This window comes from Archocentrus centrarchus, chromosome 1 (assembly GCF_007364275.1).
Source record: "Archocentrus centrarchus isolate MPI-CPG fArcCen1 chromosome 1, fArcCen1, whole genome shotgun sequence".
Taxonomy (NCBI): domain Eukaryota; kingdom Metazoa; phylum Chordata; class Actinopteri; order Cichliformes; family Cichlidae; genus Archocentrus; species Archocentrus centrarchus.
The window spans coordinates 10,517,840-10,537,396 of NC_044346.1; the positions used below are offsets into that span (position 1 = coordinate 10,517,840).

Here is a 19,557-nt window from a genome sequence, read left to right on the forward strand (position 1 = left end):
AGTAAGGCTAGAAGAGTGCTACATAAGTGCCAGTCAGTTTTAGACATATCACAGCAGATCATTAGTTTGAAAAACAGCAAGAACAATTTGATCAAGTTTCAGAGGAAACAGCGCTTCCACACAAATTCAGATTTGTATGATGGCTACTTGAAGAGAATCTCCACCTAAAAGTGTTTGCATGTTTGTGCAAATGACTTTTGTCAATTAAATTCCCTCAGTGACTGGCTAAGCCGCTAATCTGCTACAAGAAGCCTATAAAGGTTTAAAGAGAGATATCGAGTGGAATACCACTTTAAGGTATTTTGGGGAAACAGCCGTATAACCAAGAGCCTAATTTGTGTTGTCATCTAGAGGCACTATGTAGGTCTGCTTCATTGGCGATGAATGAAAGGATGAAATTGTGGACTGATAGATTTAAGCAATTACACCCACATGAGCTTCATTTAATAGGAGTTAGGGCTAACATTGTTGAACCAAAAAATGTGCTTATATCCGAGGAAAATCACTCTGGATTGTATTACAGCGTGCACACAGACATCCTCTGATTCTCTGTCACTGAAGCAGCTTGAGGGCCCGTTAATGCAAGCTCCTGCTCAGGCACTGGGTGTGTTAGCTGCAGTTTTGACAGATACATCATTTTTACAAATCTAGATTTAAGTTCAGCCATGAAAACAACAACATTTTTTTTAGACAAGACTCATTTTCTGCTTGGAGGCAAGCTTGTTCGATTTAGGAAGCGTGCTTAATAATCGCAAATGAAAAAGCTCCTCACAGTCTCCTTCACTGCTGTAAATCAGCTACTGGGGAAAAAATATATATATTTCATAGTCACTTTTTAAAGAGTGTGCACCAATTTTGTTGGCAGAGAATTATCTCACTGAACATTTTACTTCATTAAGATCTTGCTTCGCCTTCATCTGGCAATATTAGCATAACTGCTAACACAGTTATCCCTCATGACACATCACAGGAGTCAGCGGATGTAATTTTAAGCACAAATGCAAATCCTCCAAGACAGCGTGAACACTCACTGACCCAAAGTTTTCTAGCTACGTTGACCATTTTGAAAACTGCGGAGCAGCACACTCTGGCTCCTAGTTATGTTAGCTCTGATGCTAACTCCAGGGAAAGTTAGTGTAATCTTGTCCCATTGGTTGGAGCTGACACTAATTCCCTGGGACAGGAGTGTAGCGGTGTGTGATTTAGCGGCGTATGCTAAGTGCTGCTGGAGCTTCGGGCTAGTATGTGGGCACCAGGGCAGAGAGAGCAAGCTGGGAAAGTACTGCCTTCACTAACTGGCCTGATTAGGCCGGGTGTGAGATGACATGGATCAGATACACATACTAAACCCAGCTGGAAAGACAGATTGGCAAAATTAAATAAAAAGAGTAAAAAAAAAAACCAAACCAAAAACATAACTACATTAAGAGAAAATGAACAGATACGGATGATTAGGAGAAATGGGTGGAAAGTTAAAAACCAAGAGAGGGGAAAATGAAGAGATAAAAAGACAGTAGGTTAATTTTGTGGACGTGATGTTTCCTCCTGGGGTGTTTTTCAGCTCTGCTGGACTGTGGCGGTGTAAGAAATTGGCTGAGATGCAACGTAGCATTTGCATCATGGTTTCATTAGCTCTCATTCAGCCCAAGGCGTTTCACACTGCATTTCCTCTACTCATCTGCTTTTCTTAGATCTGTTCGCATTACAGAAAAGAAGGTAACACAGAGTAAGCTGAAACTGGGAGCAGGAGCTCGTCTCAGACTGGAACTCGGTTAGGACATGGAGCTAAAGAAATGTTCTTTTTCATCTCAGCCTGTGTTGTTGATTGATGCAGACACTTGTGTGTGCTGTTAGTGATTTTGGTTTCCCCTCATACCTCCCCCGCCCTCAAAGAATGAGGTAAAATCTGATTATTTATTTCTGGGTTATTTTATCTGTTAATAGCTGGCACTGTGCTGTGAACACTGCCTACAGGCACAGATTTTGTTCAGATAAAGGCAGACAGTGGAAAAGAGATTTGGGGCATCTCTTGAATCCTGATTAGTGGTTAGTTAGGTTTAACCCTGGTCTCCTCGTGGTTGCCCACTTTGACACCGAATTAAGTTATTTTTGAACACCAGAGGACCCAAAGAGGATGACAGGCTTCAAGTCACAGTTATTTCCCATCATATAATCTTTGGTTTTGCTCTCGAGACTAATCACTGAATGCAAATCACATACTTGAGTCACACTGTTTTTAGCTAAATGCAAGCTGGTCTTTGGGAAAACTTTCATGTCACTTTGCGTGCTTTTGAAGACGTGTGAATGCACTCTGCTGAAATATAATAAACAGCAAAGTACTGCAGATTTCAACATGTATTTGCTTGTCTTGTATGACACAAGTAAATTCTATACAATAGCAAAGATCTGATTTTGTTGTGGCAGAAACTGTACAGACTTGATAACCACCAGAATTAATATTTTAAGATTTAAGATGTTCATAAAATATGAACATATCAGTATTTTTTACCTTGACAGTGAACAAATAACCACCTGATAGTGCTGTATGTCTCAGCTGCACCTGTGACAAGCTGCTAATAGCAGGCAGAATTTGTCAAGGTAAAGAAATATTGTTACAGCCTGAGTATAAGAGCTTAGTACCATCAGTTCAGGATTAAAGTATTCTGTTGCAGCTTCTTATTTGTATTGATGTGTGTGTGTGTGTGTGTGTGTGTGTGTGTGTGTGTGTGTGTGTGTGTGTGTGTGTGTGTGTTTTACAGGGTATAATGGGTGTAGTGGGCTGGATGTTGCTCCTACTCTCCCATATGATGGCGCCTGTGGCATCCCAAAAGCCCCCAGGGCTCAGCGTGGGTGTGATCCTGGGACAGACACGCACCGTTAACGACCAGGAGCTCCGATCACCCCGGCGCCCCGAGGATGCGCTTGATGTTAACGTTGTCACGCTGAAGATGAACCAAACAGACCCAAAGTCTGTGATTACACAGGTGAGAAATGCAGTGCACGTTCACCAGTGTTACGCACGTGAACGCATCGTCTGCCACAAACTGATGCTTGAGTTTGTTTGACTGTGCCCCCTAGGTGTGTGAGCTTCTGTCTCGCACTCGTCTCCATGGCATTGTGTTTGCTGATGGCACCGATCAGGAGGCCATTGCCCAGATCCTCGACTTCCTGTCTGTTCAGACACAACTTCCAGTCCTGGGAGTCCACGGAGGCTCCTCTATGATTATGGCTGATAAGGTGGGTGACTTGACACAGCGTTGGCCATTTCAAGCATCAGCATGCAAAGTGGGTTGTGACTGATTTGTATACACAGTGTTTGTTGTTTGAAAGTGAAATTAAGGAGTCTCTCTGCTGCTCTAACCATTAAATGTTTTTCATACTTTATGTTTTTAAGAGACTTTAAGAGAGATGTGGTCTTTTGGAGCTCACCCTTTTTTTTTCCAATATGAAAATCGATAAGCTTCACTTGTTACATGTGTAGTATGTTCTCAGTTGGTAGGTACATGTGTGAAATAAATAATTTGCTTCAAGTGAGTTACTTTAAGCTCTTTTCAGCGGCTGTCTAATGGATGTTTTCAGGTCGTTTGTCTCATAAATGGATGTTCTAGATGAGAAAATAATATACCGGGAGGTTTTGAGTGACGTTTGTGCTATCAACAGCTCCATCGGCTTAGCGTCTGTTTAAGTTTAAGGTAGAAATACTGCTGTCAAAGTTAAACAGAATTTTAATCGGTCTGAATTGATGGCTGCTATCACCCCAAGCAATTTTATGTTAATTAGTCTTTTACGAGGTTACAAAGAGCGCATTTAAAAGTGAACTGTTCATAAGGTCAGAAGGAGCCTTTGCAGAGTGCACACTGCATCTTCTGGTACATCATTTTTATTTTAGCTGATGATCAAGCATTGTTTAAATATGTAATAATACATGTTTTGCGTGGTCTAAACCTGGGCTATGTGAAGCTTTAAAACAAACAAGAAAAAGCAATCCTGAGCTGGATGTAGCCGTATCATGTCTAGTGCTCAGCAGGATGCCAGAAAAAAACAAAAACAAAAAACAAAACAGATTTCTAGTTTTTAAAAGAAAGAAGACGAGCTATTCTTTAAGAATGGGTTTTTGTTTTATTTTGGTGCTGTGCTCAGTGCAAAGTTAGGGATGTACATTACTTTCTAAGCTGAATTCTCTCTCTGATACTGGCTCTGTAGACCTCGCTGACTGACAGACAGACTGAAGGAGCTTTGATAAAAACACAACTGGTTCTTTAGCTTTTAAACCTCTGAGGGCACAGCAGCCAAAACACAGGAACCAATAACTGCCGCAGTACAGCAGCCTTTTGAAGTACTCGTTGACGGGGGGGGGGATGCGGTACGCGAGCGAGTGAGAGAAAAGAGGAGCAAAACGAGAAGAGAGACGGGGAGCAAGGTAAGGGAGACAGAACTGGCTCGAAGGTGAGGGGACTGCGGCGACAACGTGAAGGTCAGTGGTTTGGATTCCCCACTGAGTTTATAATGATAGGGGAAATAAATAAATAAATAACCTTTTTCTCGCTCTCAATCTCTGCTGTTAATGTGCCATTAAACAGGGTATTTAGCCCCCGGCGGCTCTAATTGAACAGGTCGATGGCCAAAAGTACAAGAGTGCGGTCATTTTTGGCAGCTCCCAGGTGTGAGCGCGAGTGTGTAGAGCCTGTAACTAACCAGCCCCTCACAACAGTTCCTGCAGGTTTTACCTGTAAATAACAAAGACTCCCTGCCTGGTTTAAATTGGGATGGAACCATCTCAATAGCAGGCAGGTGTGGCAGCACAGTGAGTCAGCAGATCATCGAAAGCATTGCTGGTAGGTTGACTCGAATTCTCAGGAATGTGGTTGCTGTAGTTCACCTCTGCCTTCCCGAAGGAGTTCAGAAATGTAGGAGAGGCACAAAAAGGGCAGCAGTGACCTTCCTTGTGCATATTCAGGCACTCTATGTGCCTTAGCAGGTATGATTAGGATTATAGCTTTTCATTACCTGTTGCTCATTTGATCATCATCCCCACATTTCCTGGTTTTCTGTGTTGCACCTATCTAATAACATCCCCCAAACTTTAACAAGAAATGAATACATTTTAAGGGGAGAAATTATCACCTCTTTGGGATATGAGTTCAGTTTTTACTGCATATTTACAGCTAAGATGGGCCACATAAAAACAGCCATGATGCACATGCCATGGTAATAAGGAGAGGTTCCCCAGCATGTGGCAGCTAGCTTTAGATTCGCAGGGCTATATTTATATTATCTAGGAGGCAGCTATAAAATGTAAAAGGCTTCTTTACATGTTTCTGAACAAATGGATATTGTTACTTTTCAGAATCTTAATAAATAGTTACAAATACATTTAGAATGATGCAAAACCAATGAAATGAGCAAAACTGTTACATTTGAGAAACTTGAACCATCAAAAGTTTGGTGTTTTTGTTTTATTCAAAGCTGTAAAGAATCACTGATAATTATTTGTCTTTTAATTGACTGATTAATTAGAGACTATTTCTGAGCATCAGACATACTCTTGTGCTATTACTGCTGCTGATGGCATCTAATAAAAATGATTACAGAGGTGCTGAGGACTCTCGGTGAGGCTGACACATGCTTTGCACTTGACACTCCCTCTGTGGTCGAGACAGCTTCACAATAACCTCCCATCAGCACTTTTTTTTTCAGCTCTATTAGCTCCCATTATTCTCACAACATCAAACACATTTAAGCAGAAATGGTGTGGAGACTTTGAAAAATAAAAACAAACCAAATCCAGCAAACATAATTTGCTGTGATGAAGAAAAAAAAAACCCAACCTTGGCTATGTGTAATACCTCTTGGCTGTGTGACCACTGTTTTCATACCTGCTGTCAGTGGTGTAGTGATAATCTGGAGGATCGAAATAAATCCCAACGGGCTGGTAGCAATTCAGCTTGATTACTGTGGACTAGCGAACGATATTGTGCTTTTTGCAGCCTGAGCGAGTCGAGTCCTGTGCTCTCTGTTGCCACATATACATACAGTTCATTCTGTGAGTGTGCCAATCAAGTTTGTACAAGAGTGAAAAATGAGCTGATCCTCCTGTGGTATCTTGGGTGCGCTAGCTGACCACAGTAATATTTTAGACAGCATGTTTTAGAGGGAGAGCAAAAACAGAAGGAAGAAGACGGTGCCAAGAAAATACAGAAAAAAAAAAAAACTTCAGCAGGCAGGCAAGCGCTCTAAAATAATGGATATACATGGAGGTGGGCAGTGCAAGTGTGAAATCCTTGGTGTTAAAGCAGTGTTAAGCTGCCAGAATGCCAACCTAACTGTCATGATTGTGTCACATTTCAAGTAAAGGCTTTCTCCAGTTGTCACTTTTATTAGCTATACACAGGGATGGGCACTGCACCGATCCACGCACACCGATAAACAACCAGTGTGAAGAGACCAGTGACTTACTGCAAACACTTCTTATTTAAAGAAAAACTTTAAAAAGTGTTAAAACAAGAGTTTAAAAAAAAAAAAATATATATATATATATATATATTTTACTTGTCAAGGTGGCCCTCGTTCACACACTATATGACTTCTGAGCTTTTGGATGTCCTTCCCACAAATATTTTCAGTAGTTTTTGAGTTGGAAGTAATTGTTAATTTCAAATAGTCTGAAACCAAATCAGGGAACAGCCACCTCTAAAAGAGAGCTTTTTAATCTTATCTTGGCAGGTTACCATATCTCACAAGTAAGCATAATCTTAAAGCTTGGTGTATATCTACAGTCCATTTACATTGTTCTGGTTTTTTCAGGTTCCTCAGCACTTCAATAAAGTAATAACATTACAGTGTTTGGCCACATAGTTATTTGGCCTGGATCGCACATGTATGTGCAAGGATTATCTATTGGTTAGCATCTTGTAGACTGGAATGAGGCAAGCTAGGAGACTTTTCAAGCTATTTTTTGCAGTCAGGGCTGTTCTGTTAGATTTATGGATTTATGGATTTTTATGAATGGATTTCTAAATTGATTACTCATTAAATGTAGCCATCTCCTTCTAAGTCACATTTAGGGAAAAACATTATATGACTACACCAAAAAAATACAAACAGGTATATTTTCAGGCTCTGTTGTAGCTTAGCGGGTTGAACATATGACATAAGGTTAATGCAGAGGTCCAGGTTCAAATCTGCCTGAGGCCATTTACTGTGTATTCTTTCTCTTAGATTTCCAGTTTTCTTTCCACTGTTCTATCCTAGTAAAGCCTGCATCCAGGCTCCAGAATAGCCTAAACTATGATGCTCCCTCCACCGTGCTTCACAGTTAGAGTTTTTGGTGTGTAGTTACTTTTTTGTTATTTGTATAGCTTTGTGTATTTTTGTCCAAAGAACATTGGTTAAAAAAGTGTTATGCAACATCTAGTGGGTCTTTTTTTTTTGTGGTGCAATTTTTCCTTTATACTCTCCCTCTTTTTCTCTCATTGTGGACACATGAACACAGTTTTTCTTAGTGTTTATGTGTCACTCGAGTTCTTTTTCACCTCTTTCGGGATTGCAAGTTGCGTTCTTAGTGTGATCTTTGCAGGACGCCCACTCCCAGGGAGAATTTCCTCCATTTGTTGACAGCTCGTCTTTGTGGATTGATGACCAACTAGGTTTTTGAAAAGCTTTTGCAGCCTATCCAGCTTCATATGTCTCCATAAAGCTTTTTCTAAGCCCTTTAAAAGTTGTTGTCATCGAGGAATGCTTCACACAAAGCTATATTTCCTGATAAAAGCAGACTTTCTCTGTAACCAGATTTTGTTTGCCTTTATTTGTAGAGAGAGGCACCTCGACAGCCTACGCATCCAATCTCATTTCCTTAATTGTTCGCTCACTTTTTCCTCAGTGTGTTCAGTAAAGACATGAAAAGTATGGCAATTTGTTTGTTCTCTGTTTAGTAATTTTGTTCTTATCTACATTGGTGGCTTTTATAAAGAATAAACCACATTTTATTATCACAAATCCCGATAAGTCCTGGTAGTACTCCTTTTAAAAGAAGCTTTCTACCTCAGGCTCATTCTGCAGTTGCACACCAGTAATTGGCTGGCCCTCCAGATATTAACTTTATCCACAATCACCCTACATTGTTATTACACACCAAAATTTTGACTCCTGAACTAAAATTAAGTGAGTTATATCAGCCTCTGCCAGCTGCAGACCAAAATGCTTTTTTGATCTGTCCACTCTCTATCTTTGCCTTTCTCTCTTTTCCGGTCTCTGCCTCCTCCTCATCCCTTATAATGTATGTCAGGGGATAAACTGTGGGAAGTTTGATGTTGTGCTGCTGGGAGAGAGGCATGGTTAGGGAAGATGGAACAGATGAGGACAGAGTATGTGTAAGCCCGGGAGAGGAACGGGATTAGTTTGGAATGCTGTGCTTCCATTTCAAAGGGACCGCTTTGGGAAATAAGAGATGTTGTTGGCTTCACCTCGGCCTTATGTGTGCTCACCCATTCTCTGCCAGCCTTGTTCGTCTCTCCTTTAAACTTCCTATTTCTTGGTGTGTGTGTGTGTGTGTGGGGGGGGGGGGGGGGGGGGGGTGCAGAGGGTCACAGTGTGTAGGAACAGGAACATGCTGAAATGGAGGGTTGTGAATTAAACATGCATGTTCTTTCTGCTTTGCTCTGCCTCTGTGGTCGGATGCTGCTCTTAGTGTCTGTGTATCTGCGCGTGTGCGTGTGAGTGGGTGTGTGTGTGCGTATGTGTGCACATCTAAGTCTGTGTGAGTGTGTGTCCCAGCCTGGGATGTCCCATATCAGTAGGGGCCATTTGCCCAGGTTCTCTGCTGTGTCTCTTTAATATTTAGCACCTGCTCCCCTCACCTGCTGTCACTTGCTGAAGAGACACTACTGTGTCATTCACTTACAGAGTTCTTCCATACGTTCACCTCTAATTTCTTTTCCTTTCTACCATTTGTTTCCTTCATATCTTCCTGTCTCCTCCAGGCCCATGTTTCTTTCTGAGCTTCCTCTGCTGCTTCCTTCTCCCACACATCTCCATTTGTGCTGCCACCCTATCCTTCTCTTCTGTTTTTTTTTTTTTTTTTCATTTCATCCACTCTTACTTCTGTGGCTGTAATTCTCAGAAGGCTCGGGTTGTGTGAAGAACAGCCAGCCATGTTAGAAGGATTTGGGAAGTCTTGCTGGCCTTGAAGCCCACGAAGCATGCTTGGATGATGGCTTTGTGAGTCTGTGTGTGAGAGAAATAAAGAAAACCTCAAAGGAGGAGGGAGGGAAAGATAAAGTAGCTTGGTTAGTGTGGTTACAGTGGTGACTAAACCAGACTTCATCACTTAGTTCTGTTTTCCTGGCTGCTGTGCTTCTCTGGCTGTACAGGACTTGATGCCTGGTTTCTTCAGGCTTGGCTGAGCACCACTTGGACACAACTGACAGTCAACGTGAACCTAGTCTGAAGTAATTTTTTCCAACAACAGTGAAACAATTATGACTAATTAAAAAAAAAAAAGCATGAAGTGTGTCCACACCGGCATAGGTCAGTTTTTCAAAGGTGCTGATCCACACTAAAATGCCTGAAAAACAGGCATTTTTCTGTCTCATTACTTTGGTTGACAAACAGCTAAACAGCTGCATTCACAATAAGCTGTGTATTTATTATTGAGCGTTTAAATGTAGTTTAAAGCAGTTACAGAGGTCTTATTATGCCCTTCAGTATATACACTGTGGAGCCTCATATTAAACATGGCCAAAGTTTGAAATAATGAGGTCAGTGTATATACATGTAATCCCTTTGAGCCAAAGGTTCAGGCTTCATACTGCTCTCAATAACCAGTTTCTGACAGTTTCTTCTTACTGTAGGCTCTGTGTGATGTCAGAGAGCCCCACCCAGCTGCTGCCCAAACCAGTCAGAAGACAGTCCTGAAGAAAGCTTGTTTTAGACAGTAGATAAACTGAGGGGCACCACCAAGGAATTATCATCCATCCATCCATTCATCCATACATTCATCCATCCATCCATCCATCCATCCATCCATTCAAGGTTGCTAGCTCAACTTGTCATAGAACCAGGGTACACCAGATCACCAATCTACCGCATGACTAAAACTGTCTTACGTATGTAACAATGTCTTATACTGTCCATCTTATATATGTATATATTATGTATAATATAGAATATATGTTACAGAACCAAATGAGTAAGTTGAAGGCATCCACAGGGGGTTGTGCTCACCCTGATTTCACAGTAACTTCTCTCAGTTTTATGTGCAAAAATATGCTCATTTGTATTGTTACCTCGATTTTCCCTCTCTACACTGAAATGCACCAAGTTCTCAGTGTCATCCACTTTGGAGACTGTTTTAAAAATGTGTTTAGTGAATGGAAACTCCAGTTTTGTGAATGGTGGGGTGGGGGGGTGTCAGCTTTTGTTGGCACTTTCTTATGAAAATGTAGTTTTAAAAAAAAAAATCCCATAATGTGGGTTATATCACTGTTATCCTGGAAATAGCCTGCATTATGCTGATAGTCTGTTCATCAAATCTGTGAATATGACATACTGTAGCTGATGAACGGACTTTGACTTATCCTAAGTGCACGGGGAAGTCACCATCTGCAGCGGAGCCAAACATCTGCCAACTGATGCAGCACATCAAAGAGTATCATTGCTTTAATGCTACACACCTACCCTTAAAATGTAGTGATGAAAAAAATATATGTGGCCACTGCCGGCTTGTCTTTAGATAACATTTTACTGCTTCAAGCATCAACTTTATTGAGTAGATCTAAGTTGATTTCCTGTTGCAGTATTTGCTGTTGTGGCTGACAAAATAAAGTAAATCCCAGCTGTTACCAATGTAAATAATACCTCATGTGCATTCAGATGTACAAGCACTAAATGTGTTTACATATTTGGCCTTAGAGAACTCTTAAATAGCTGATACTGTGTGGGTTTTTCCACCTTTCCATGTTCATAATGTATATCCAATCTGTTTCACGTGAGAAAAAAAACAGGCTCACTATAAATAAAGATTTGGCGTGCTAAACTCAAACAGAAACAAAATATAAGAAATATATATGAAATAACCCGACTGTGTCCTACTGTGTCAGACAGGATATTGAAACTTGGCTGTTGGCTGGTGAGGTCACCATTCCCGAGAAAAAAGGAGCTGTAGCATGTCTCCTCGTCACGCTGCCTTGTGTTGATGTTGTTTTCATTAGAACCTGAAAGTATTACAGTCTATTTTAATTCCCTCAGTGTCAAATTCTGCCATTTTGTGAAAGCTCCCGGTGTCTCTGGCTTCACTGCTGTGATACATGACATTACCAATGGTGATTGATCTCAACTTGTCAAATATGGATGCTTGTTCAGGATGTTTTGGCATCTTATTTGAATGCAGTGGGTGCCCTAAAGTGTAATGTTGTGATGGTCCATACACCATACAGTAATCTTTTCCCAAATGTAGCAAAGTGGATTTGATGCCTAAACCAAACCAAAAAAGTGAGTTCAGCTCAATTCAATTCAGTTTTATTTATATAGTGTCAAATCAGTCAGTCACCGCAAGGTACTTTATAGCCTACATTAACACAGAGAAAACCCTAACAGACAAGCCCTATGAGCAAGCACTTGGCAACAGTGGGAAAGACCTCCTTGTGGACCTCTGTGTGGAGTTTGTGAGTTCTCTCCGGGTACTTTGGGTGTGACTGTAGGTGTGAATGTGGTGGTCATCTGTCTCGCTCTGTGTTAGCTTTGTGGCAGATTGGCGACCTGTACAGGGTGTGGCCCCCTGCAACCCTACAGTGGATAAGCAAAAGAAAATGGATGGATGAATACTTCTTTTTACAAAAATGGAAATGGCCTCCTGCTGGCTTAATAAAAACAATGCAGGTTTAAGTCTGTCTTTTATATACAGTCATTAAAAGTCCTACATACTGTAGGTACAGTATCTTCTTATCTAAAAATAAATGGCCAGCGTATCAATATCAGAATTTTGTGCTCAGTATCCACATCTTCCCAAGAAATCCTCTCCGGTCTGGTTTCAGCTTTGACACATTTCCCTTTCATCATCATTACCTTTTAACTTGGAGTGCTTTTTATCTGTGAACAATGACGTTCACTCTTACTTTTGCTTTCAGCTTGTAGCACACGCTTCTCTTCCCTTGTCTTTGAATTTTCTGTTGATGAAGTTTGATTTTCTTTAGGTTGTCCTAAAGAAACCCTTCAACAAACTGACAAGACCTTCCAGATTTATTAAAAATCAGTCTGGGACTCTACTGAAATACACAAACATTTGGAATTCATGTTCTCTGTCCATTCACTAGATTGTTGCTGTGGAAAAAAAAGAAATTGCTATAAGTACATGATTGAATCAATCATATTTTACTTGACCAAACCTCCTTTGAGATATTAAATCCAAATACAAGCAGAAGGCAACTGAAGCACAGCAGTAAGATAACAAAAACTTAGAAAAATAATAGTTTTTCAGTTCTGGTGAACTGTGCTTCACACACATCTGTTCTTTTTTTTTTTTTTTTTTGCTGCCATCACTGAAATGGATTTTGTTGTTATAGTAATATAGCTATTACTGAAATGTTGATAACAAAAAGAAAAACATCTTAGAAAAAAAAAAAGACATACGTAAAAGCTCCCCATTCAAAAGTGGAAGTCTGTAGATATAAGCACAATACAAAAGTTGTTTTTCATTTAATCTTCAAACTGCTGAATGGGTGGATCGCTGCCTTGAAGGATGACAGAACAGCAATCCATTTGTTTCCGTTAAACAAAAGCTCCTCGGAGCCAACCTTCTGCTCCCGCTCTGCTCGTGATTGCTTTAAATGAAATAATTTGCATCCAGTGACGTGGACGACCGGTCTGAAAGGTCAATGCAATCCATTAAAGCTGTTTCTACTTTGGTTCCTTTTACAGAGCAACTTTTACAGTTTATCTGTTAAAAGAGCCTGAATATCAGTGCACAATGTACTCATTACTATAATAGCTGTTTATACAGTTTTATCAATTTGGACAATGAGTGTATTTAGCTGGATGTGGCTTTAAACTCTCTATTTATACCTATCAGAAAGGAAGGAAGGCACACCTGGGTGTGGGGGGTGGGGTGTCAGTTGTGATAATTTATCCACTTTCGGATAGATTTCAAGTACATTACAGTTAGTATAGTTGCAGCTTTTTAGTTACATCTTCATTGGTTATGGTGAAATTTATACGTTTTGAAGCAGCATCCAGTTTAATTTTGCCTCCTGTATTGGTGTATAAGCTGAAAAAGAATGGGATCCAGGGAGAGCCATTTGTACTAATGACTCCTTTAGACAGGAGACAATGCTACAAATATGCTTTTGAATAAACCGAGCTAACTTGCTTGTTCAGGCATGTGTAATTCCATTTCAGGGGCTCTTTGTATTGTATTCAATAATGTACAAAATGTCCATAAAATGACTCAGTATGAGGAAAATGGAAAGAATCTGAGCTATTGTGACTCTCAATCATCATCATTTTTCCATTTTGTTGTGTGTTTAGATAAGTGCTAAGCACACAGCAGCATGTTTAGGATCAGACTCTGCCAGTAATTCCTCCTTCACCAATGCTTTGAAACATATATTTTAAAGGACACGCAGACTCACTTTTTATTTACTGTTTTAAGCCAGTGATTGCAACACAAAGCCCTTCCTCGCAATGATGTTGTGTTCACAGTCTGTAGATGAAAACAACCTTTGGCGATGAGTTGGTTTTTGTTGACACTGGCTGAGCACCAGGAGCAGAAAGGCTGTCAGTCGCAGCTGATTTTTGACAGCACAGTCTTTAGGATCGTGGCTAGTGGTGCTGCTGCCCAGATACGAGAGCCTAAGCCTTTGCTTTTTTCCCTACTGTGGTGACTCAGGCTCATACAAGTCAGCTTTGACACTGACAACCACTGGCGTTCATGGGGGCAGGAATGGTCTGCCCTTTTTCCTCTTGGGTGCAAATTGCCCTTTTCAAGTAGCAATCAAAACTTTTCAGGCCTTGCCCTGGCCCTTTCATAGTTCATGACCTTCTCTGGCGCAGCTGAGTTAGAGTTAGAGCTTTTATTTATTTTTTGCCCATGCCCCTGAAAACTGCCTGAGCAAGGCAATGCTGACAACCTTTTATCAAATGTGAAATAATCCATAGCATCATCTGTTTGCTTATAGTGGGAAGTCATTTTGGCTGTCCAAAATGCCGATGTCAACTCGGGTGCCCTTAGCTCATCAGCGCTGAAGGAAGGAAAAACTAATGTTATCTCGGAAAAAAACTCCCCCTGCACTTCTCTCACCATCAACTGAAGTCAGAATATGTCACCGGATTCAAACTGCTCTGCTACATCTGGCCAGAGTGATAACAAGTAAAGGATGTGTCGCCCCTTTGGCTTAAATATAGTGATGAAGTTGGAAAGCAGCAACTAAGTAATGCGTGTCCACATTAAAATACTCCATCTCTAAAAGTGGAGACATGGAAGGTTAGCACTGAATGCTGCCGCTGACTTATCAATCACGCTGACACAGGCAGCCAGACCAAACAGGGAGAAACAAAAGTGATCTTTATTAGACTAAGGAAGTGCAGAAAGCACGGACAAGCAAACTAAAGCGTAGTGCAGCAAAGGTAAAAACTAAATGAGGTACGAACTAGTGTAAGTGACAAAGGCAGAGCTAAGGAACACGGAGTGGTGAAATGGCAGAATAGCAAAGTACAGAGGCCTGAACTACACAGTTGGATAAGGAGGCACATGCACGTTTAAGCCTGGCCTTTCAGTGTAAGCATGCTGGTTCACGTCTCTGCAGCAGGTTAAGTTTGAGATAACAAATCAGCAGGTAAGAACTCACTGCCCACTGAGCAATCAGTTCTCCGGAAAATAGTGTCACCATTCCTGGAAGATCCAGTGAACCTCGGTGCACAGATAGTAAGAGGGGTCAGTAGTTTTAAGAGACTTTCTGAAGTCTTTGTCTTTCCCTGATGGAATTCAATAAAAATATAAATTCTCAGGAGAAATGTTACTTCTTGCTTTTTCCCCCTGATGGTTGCAAAAAGGTTTAAAGCACCTTTATTGTTCTATAAGCTCCAATGAAGCAATACATGCTACTTAACAGGTTTAATTCTCTTTTTATATTTGTTCTTTACTTGCTCTCACACAGTTGCAGCTGGGGTTGTAGTGGAAGGAATAAGGCAAAAATTGTCTTGCACACCGTAGGAAATGCCTTCATTTAAGCAACACATTAATTTAATAGGAGATGCAATTATAGTCAGATCTTCCCTGTGTCTTAATGATGGGGGCAGTGATACTAATGACGCTAATAACTGACGCAGTCGGCTTTTTTTTTGCCAGCTTTTCTTCATGGCTTTAAATGTCTTTATTTACAGTAAATAGAGCTTTTCCAGTCAAAGGGCTTATACAGGGCTTTTTAATACAACAGGCCTACATGCTGTGTACAGTGCTTTTCATATCACCAACACTCACACACCGCTACTTTGGCTGCAGCATCTGTGCTGCTTTTAGCCTGTATTTTATCTTTAACCTCTTTGTATTTTTCTAATGTTATAGCCTTCTATTGGTTTACATGGGGAAACCTTGGGTTGATTTATCGAGTTGATAACCACCTTTGTGAAAGCGTTTAGGCTGGCTGTTGATGTTACGCTAAGTGAAGCCAGATAAGGAAAAGATACCCACGTTTTGTTGAACTTCAGGTTAAAGTGGGGTTGCTCAAGCAATCAAAAAGGAGGGAGGGAAGGAAAAATAAGCAAAAATACCAGCCACTTTATTAGGTACACCTTGTTAGTACAGAGTACCCTTTTGCTTTCAGAGGGCCCTGAATTCTTTGATTCAACAAGGTGCTGGAAACGTTTCCTCTGACATTTTGCTCCATATTTATCCATGATTTGAATCTCCCGTTCCACCACATCTCAAAGGTGCACTACTGGACTGATGCAGTGAACTCACTGTCATGTTCAAGAAACCAGTTTAAGATGATTGGAGCTTTTGTGACACAACAAGAGTTAAACAGTTAAACAGCCATACTTAATTCAGTTTAGTTCAGTTCAATGTTATTTATATAGCACCAAATCACAGTCGCCTCATGGTGCTTTATATTATTAGGCAAAGACCCTACAATAATACACACAGCCATGTTATTCACCCACCAGACACCTTATTAGGTGTCTGGTGGGTGAATAACATGAACACAAAGAATAACCAGAACTCAACAGACTCCTAAGTCAAGACTCCAGACACCATGACAGACAATAAGACCTAGAGGATTTCTGGTTTTCATTCAGTACAGTCTACCCATCCTGACAGAAGCACTGACAGAGATGCAGTAACAGATGTTCAGCCTCCACATGAGATGGAGGAAAAAAACAGATTCATGATGATTACCTGCAAAATGATTTGCGTTGCCTTGATGTGTCAAAAGAAAAAGTCAATAAAGCTTCACTGAAGTGAACTTCATTTCACACATCAAGACATTTCATATTAGTAGAATCTATGTCTATTTTATTGATTTTAAGTAAAAAAAACAAACAAACTAATTTCTTGCCTTTTTTTTTTCTTTTTCTGTGAAACATTGTTGACGGTGTAACAGCCCTTGTGTAATTATCAGTTTATGTGTGTGTCTGTGTTCTGTTTATCCGTCTGTGTTGGCAGTGAGTCTCAGTTATTGGTGTTTGCTTGTTGGAAACGGCTGCTGAGGATGTCAGTCTCTCCACAGCGGAGCTGCTGCAGCTGTTTAGCATACACTGTGTTGGTGCGTCCTGATGTCTGTCTGTGCTGTGTGATGGAACAGCAGGATGTTGCTGTCAGCCAACAGGTCCCTCTGTCTCACGCGCACCGAGAGAGCTGCCTCAGCTGGACCTGCCGCCTCGGCACCTGTGTTTGTGTTTATGAAAAAGTATGCGTGCATGAGTGTTCGCGAATCACTCAGATCTGTCAGCAGTCATCTCTGCTCAACCTCAAACAGGGCCAGTCTTCAGCAGCGCACCCACACCAGCCACGATTCTATGTTAATATATCTTCATCTTTTTTCCTGCTCACCACTGTCAGCTCTCACAGCGCACGCTTTCCATCTTTGGCCCTGCTTCACTCTCTTATAACCTCTTACTTTTCAGTCATCCTCTATGTCTCTCTACTTACTCCTTTTCTTCCCGTCACATCTTGCCAGCCTTATCTCCTCTTCTTTTCTCTTGTCAATCCCCCACCCCTCCCGCCGTGCTCTCCTCCTTCTCTCACGCCCCAGTTGGGGAGTACAATGAGATGGCAATGGCAGGGCTGTGGTGCGGTGCGATGTGTTTGTCTGTGTGATGTCACACTACAGCAGCTCTATAGTAGCTCTCTCTTTTTTAATCCCCATGCTCGCAGACCACACTGCTATTTTAAGATTCTATAAACCTTTTCAAAGAAGCTTCCAGGAGAAAGCTTGTCCGTGGACTGTGCACTGGGTGTGTTTGGGGAGAAAGCGCGTGAGTATTTACATACACATGTATATGTGTGATGTAATTTCTTTTTCCAAAGCCACGTTTTTTCTTTTTTGCTGGGTCATAAAACTGTTAGGGTCTCAAAGAGAAAGTCAACTTGAATATTTCAAAAGCAAAGCCGGTGTTTTAATAAAACAGGCGGGATCTCCAGATAATAAACCTGGCAGTAAAACCTGACTCAAAGAATATTGCCTGCTCAGTATAATATTTCCAGTTGTGAACTGTTTGATCCCTTGCCCTTTATCATATGCCTGTTACTAGCACAGAGTAGCAGTTCTCTCTTTTCTGTAGCGCTTGGTCTGCCATTTCTGAGTCATTGCCCCTTTTAAACTTATAAATAAATAAAGATAGGCACAGCCGTGGCTCTGAGCCAGCACAGTACCTAGGCTCCTTGGAGGGAAAGGTGAGAAAGAGGAAAGATTTTCACTTATTTCATAGACTGCTTAAATCATCAGGAGACAGTCAAGGTCATGACAGAAATATACTTGTCTGGCCTCACAATAAAAATTCACCATGCTAATTACGCCAACAGAGTAAAAGCCCAGCAATAAAGTCTCACTTAAGTGGCACAAAATGCATTTAACCACATAATTGAGCGTTAAATAATAGAAGCAAAAGTCATATTTCCTGTATATATATATTATCATGTATTATGTCTGTAAAGCCCTGTGACAGACTGACAACCTGTACAGGGTGTAGCCCGCTACTAGCCCAATCACAGCTGGGATAGGCTTCAGCCGCCCCGCAGCGCTGAAGTGATAAGTAATGGATGGATGGATGGATGGATTGCACCCCTCTTATCCCCCACAGATGGAAGTGTTGTGACTTTAGTAGGAAAAAGAGCACAGCATAAAACTAATCCTTTTGCTCTGCTAACATAGGTGCAGCTGACTGATGTATAAATGTGTAATGTAGGTTGCCACTCCAGTAATGATGAGTAAAATTCATCATAATTCTCTCAGAAATTTGGTGGCATATTCTTGAAATGGTAGCAAAACCTAGAACAACTTCCAGTACTTGAGTCAATGTGCATGACTGTGTGTGTTCCACCACTGCTGCTCTGAACATTAACATCTGCTGTTTTAAATTCAAACAAATGACCAGCGCTGTTGTTTTCTGGAGTGGACAGTCTCATGGGTCCTGTTCCACACTAATAAATGTGTTGCTTTTGCGGTGTCCTACAAATGTCCCCCAATGTTTCTGTTTCACTGGGAAATTCTGCTGTGCTGAACTGCTGTGAGCTTTCTTAATAGAGACTGTTTCCTACATGAAATCTACAACCTGCCTCTTGACATTATCCCCACAAGCCCCCCTTAAGGGATTTCTGATATTGTCGGTCCAAGTGTCATCTCCACTGTAAATAGCTGTGTGGCCACTGGGCCTTTTCCGTCCTGTTTTATACATACAATGGGCCAGATGGTTAAAATTATAGTCTTTTAAAATAATTTACATATTGGGGTTTTTGTACAATGAACTATGTGCTCCTTTTGACTAGTAACCACACTTGCCTGAGTTCTGGTGCTGTCAGTGTTTTTCTCATGAACTCACAAAGTAAATCTAGTGCAAACAGCTCTGTCCTGGCTACGTTTATGTCATAAGCGAGCAATTTTTCATTTACCTCATCTTGGATCATTCACGGGGTCCCACAGGGTTCAATTCAAAACACATTTCTCTTCTACATTAGTTTGCTACATCTCTGAGTAATATACTGTAGATTTACATTATTATCTAGACAACACCCAGTGGTATGTTCTGCTAAAGCCCACTGATTTGTACAATTCAAAAAATGTTTTTATCACAATGCATAAATGCTAAATTACCCCAAACTAAAGGTTTTTGAATAATCTTACTCTAAGCCTTAACAAAAATGTTTTCTGACCTGACATCTGTCATTTTTTTCAGTGTTTTTGTTCTCTGTACTGTCAGGGTCGATTTGTTTATCAGTGAGCAACAACAAATGCAGTCTTGTTGCATCGGATTATTCTGTCACATTCTGCTCATGCATTTTTCTTCACAGTGCAGGTCAAACATTAAGGTTAAATAACACAAAGCAAACATGGAGAAATCACACTTTAGTGA

The 19,557-nt window shown here is 40.9% G+C and overlaps 1 protein-coding gene across 1 annotated transcript in view; it reads left to right on the forward strand.

Annotated features, from left to right (window-relative positions):
- grin2ab (glutamate receptor, ionotropic, N-methyl D-aspartate 2A, b) overlaps positions 1-19,557 on the forward strand; it is a 127,722-nt gene that overhangs the window by 26,678 nt on the left and 81,487 nt on the right. Inside the window, exons 3-4 of the mRNA XM_030736089.1 lie at positions 2,760-2,984; positions 3,079-3,237. Of these exons, the coding sequence (XP_030591949.1) occupies positions 2,760-2,984; positions 3,079-3,237 (384 nt within the window). The remainder of the gene's footprint in view (positions 1-2,759; positions 2,985-3,078; positions 3,238-19,557) is intronic.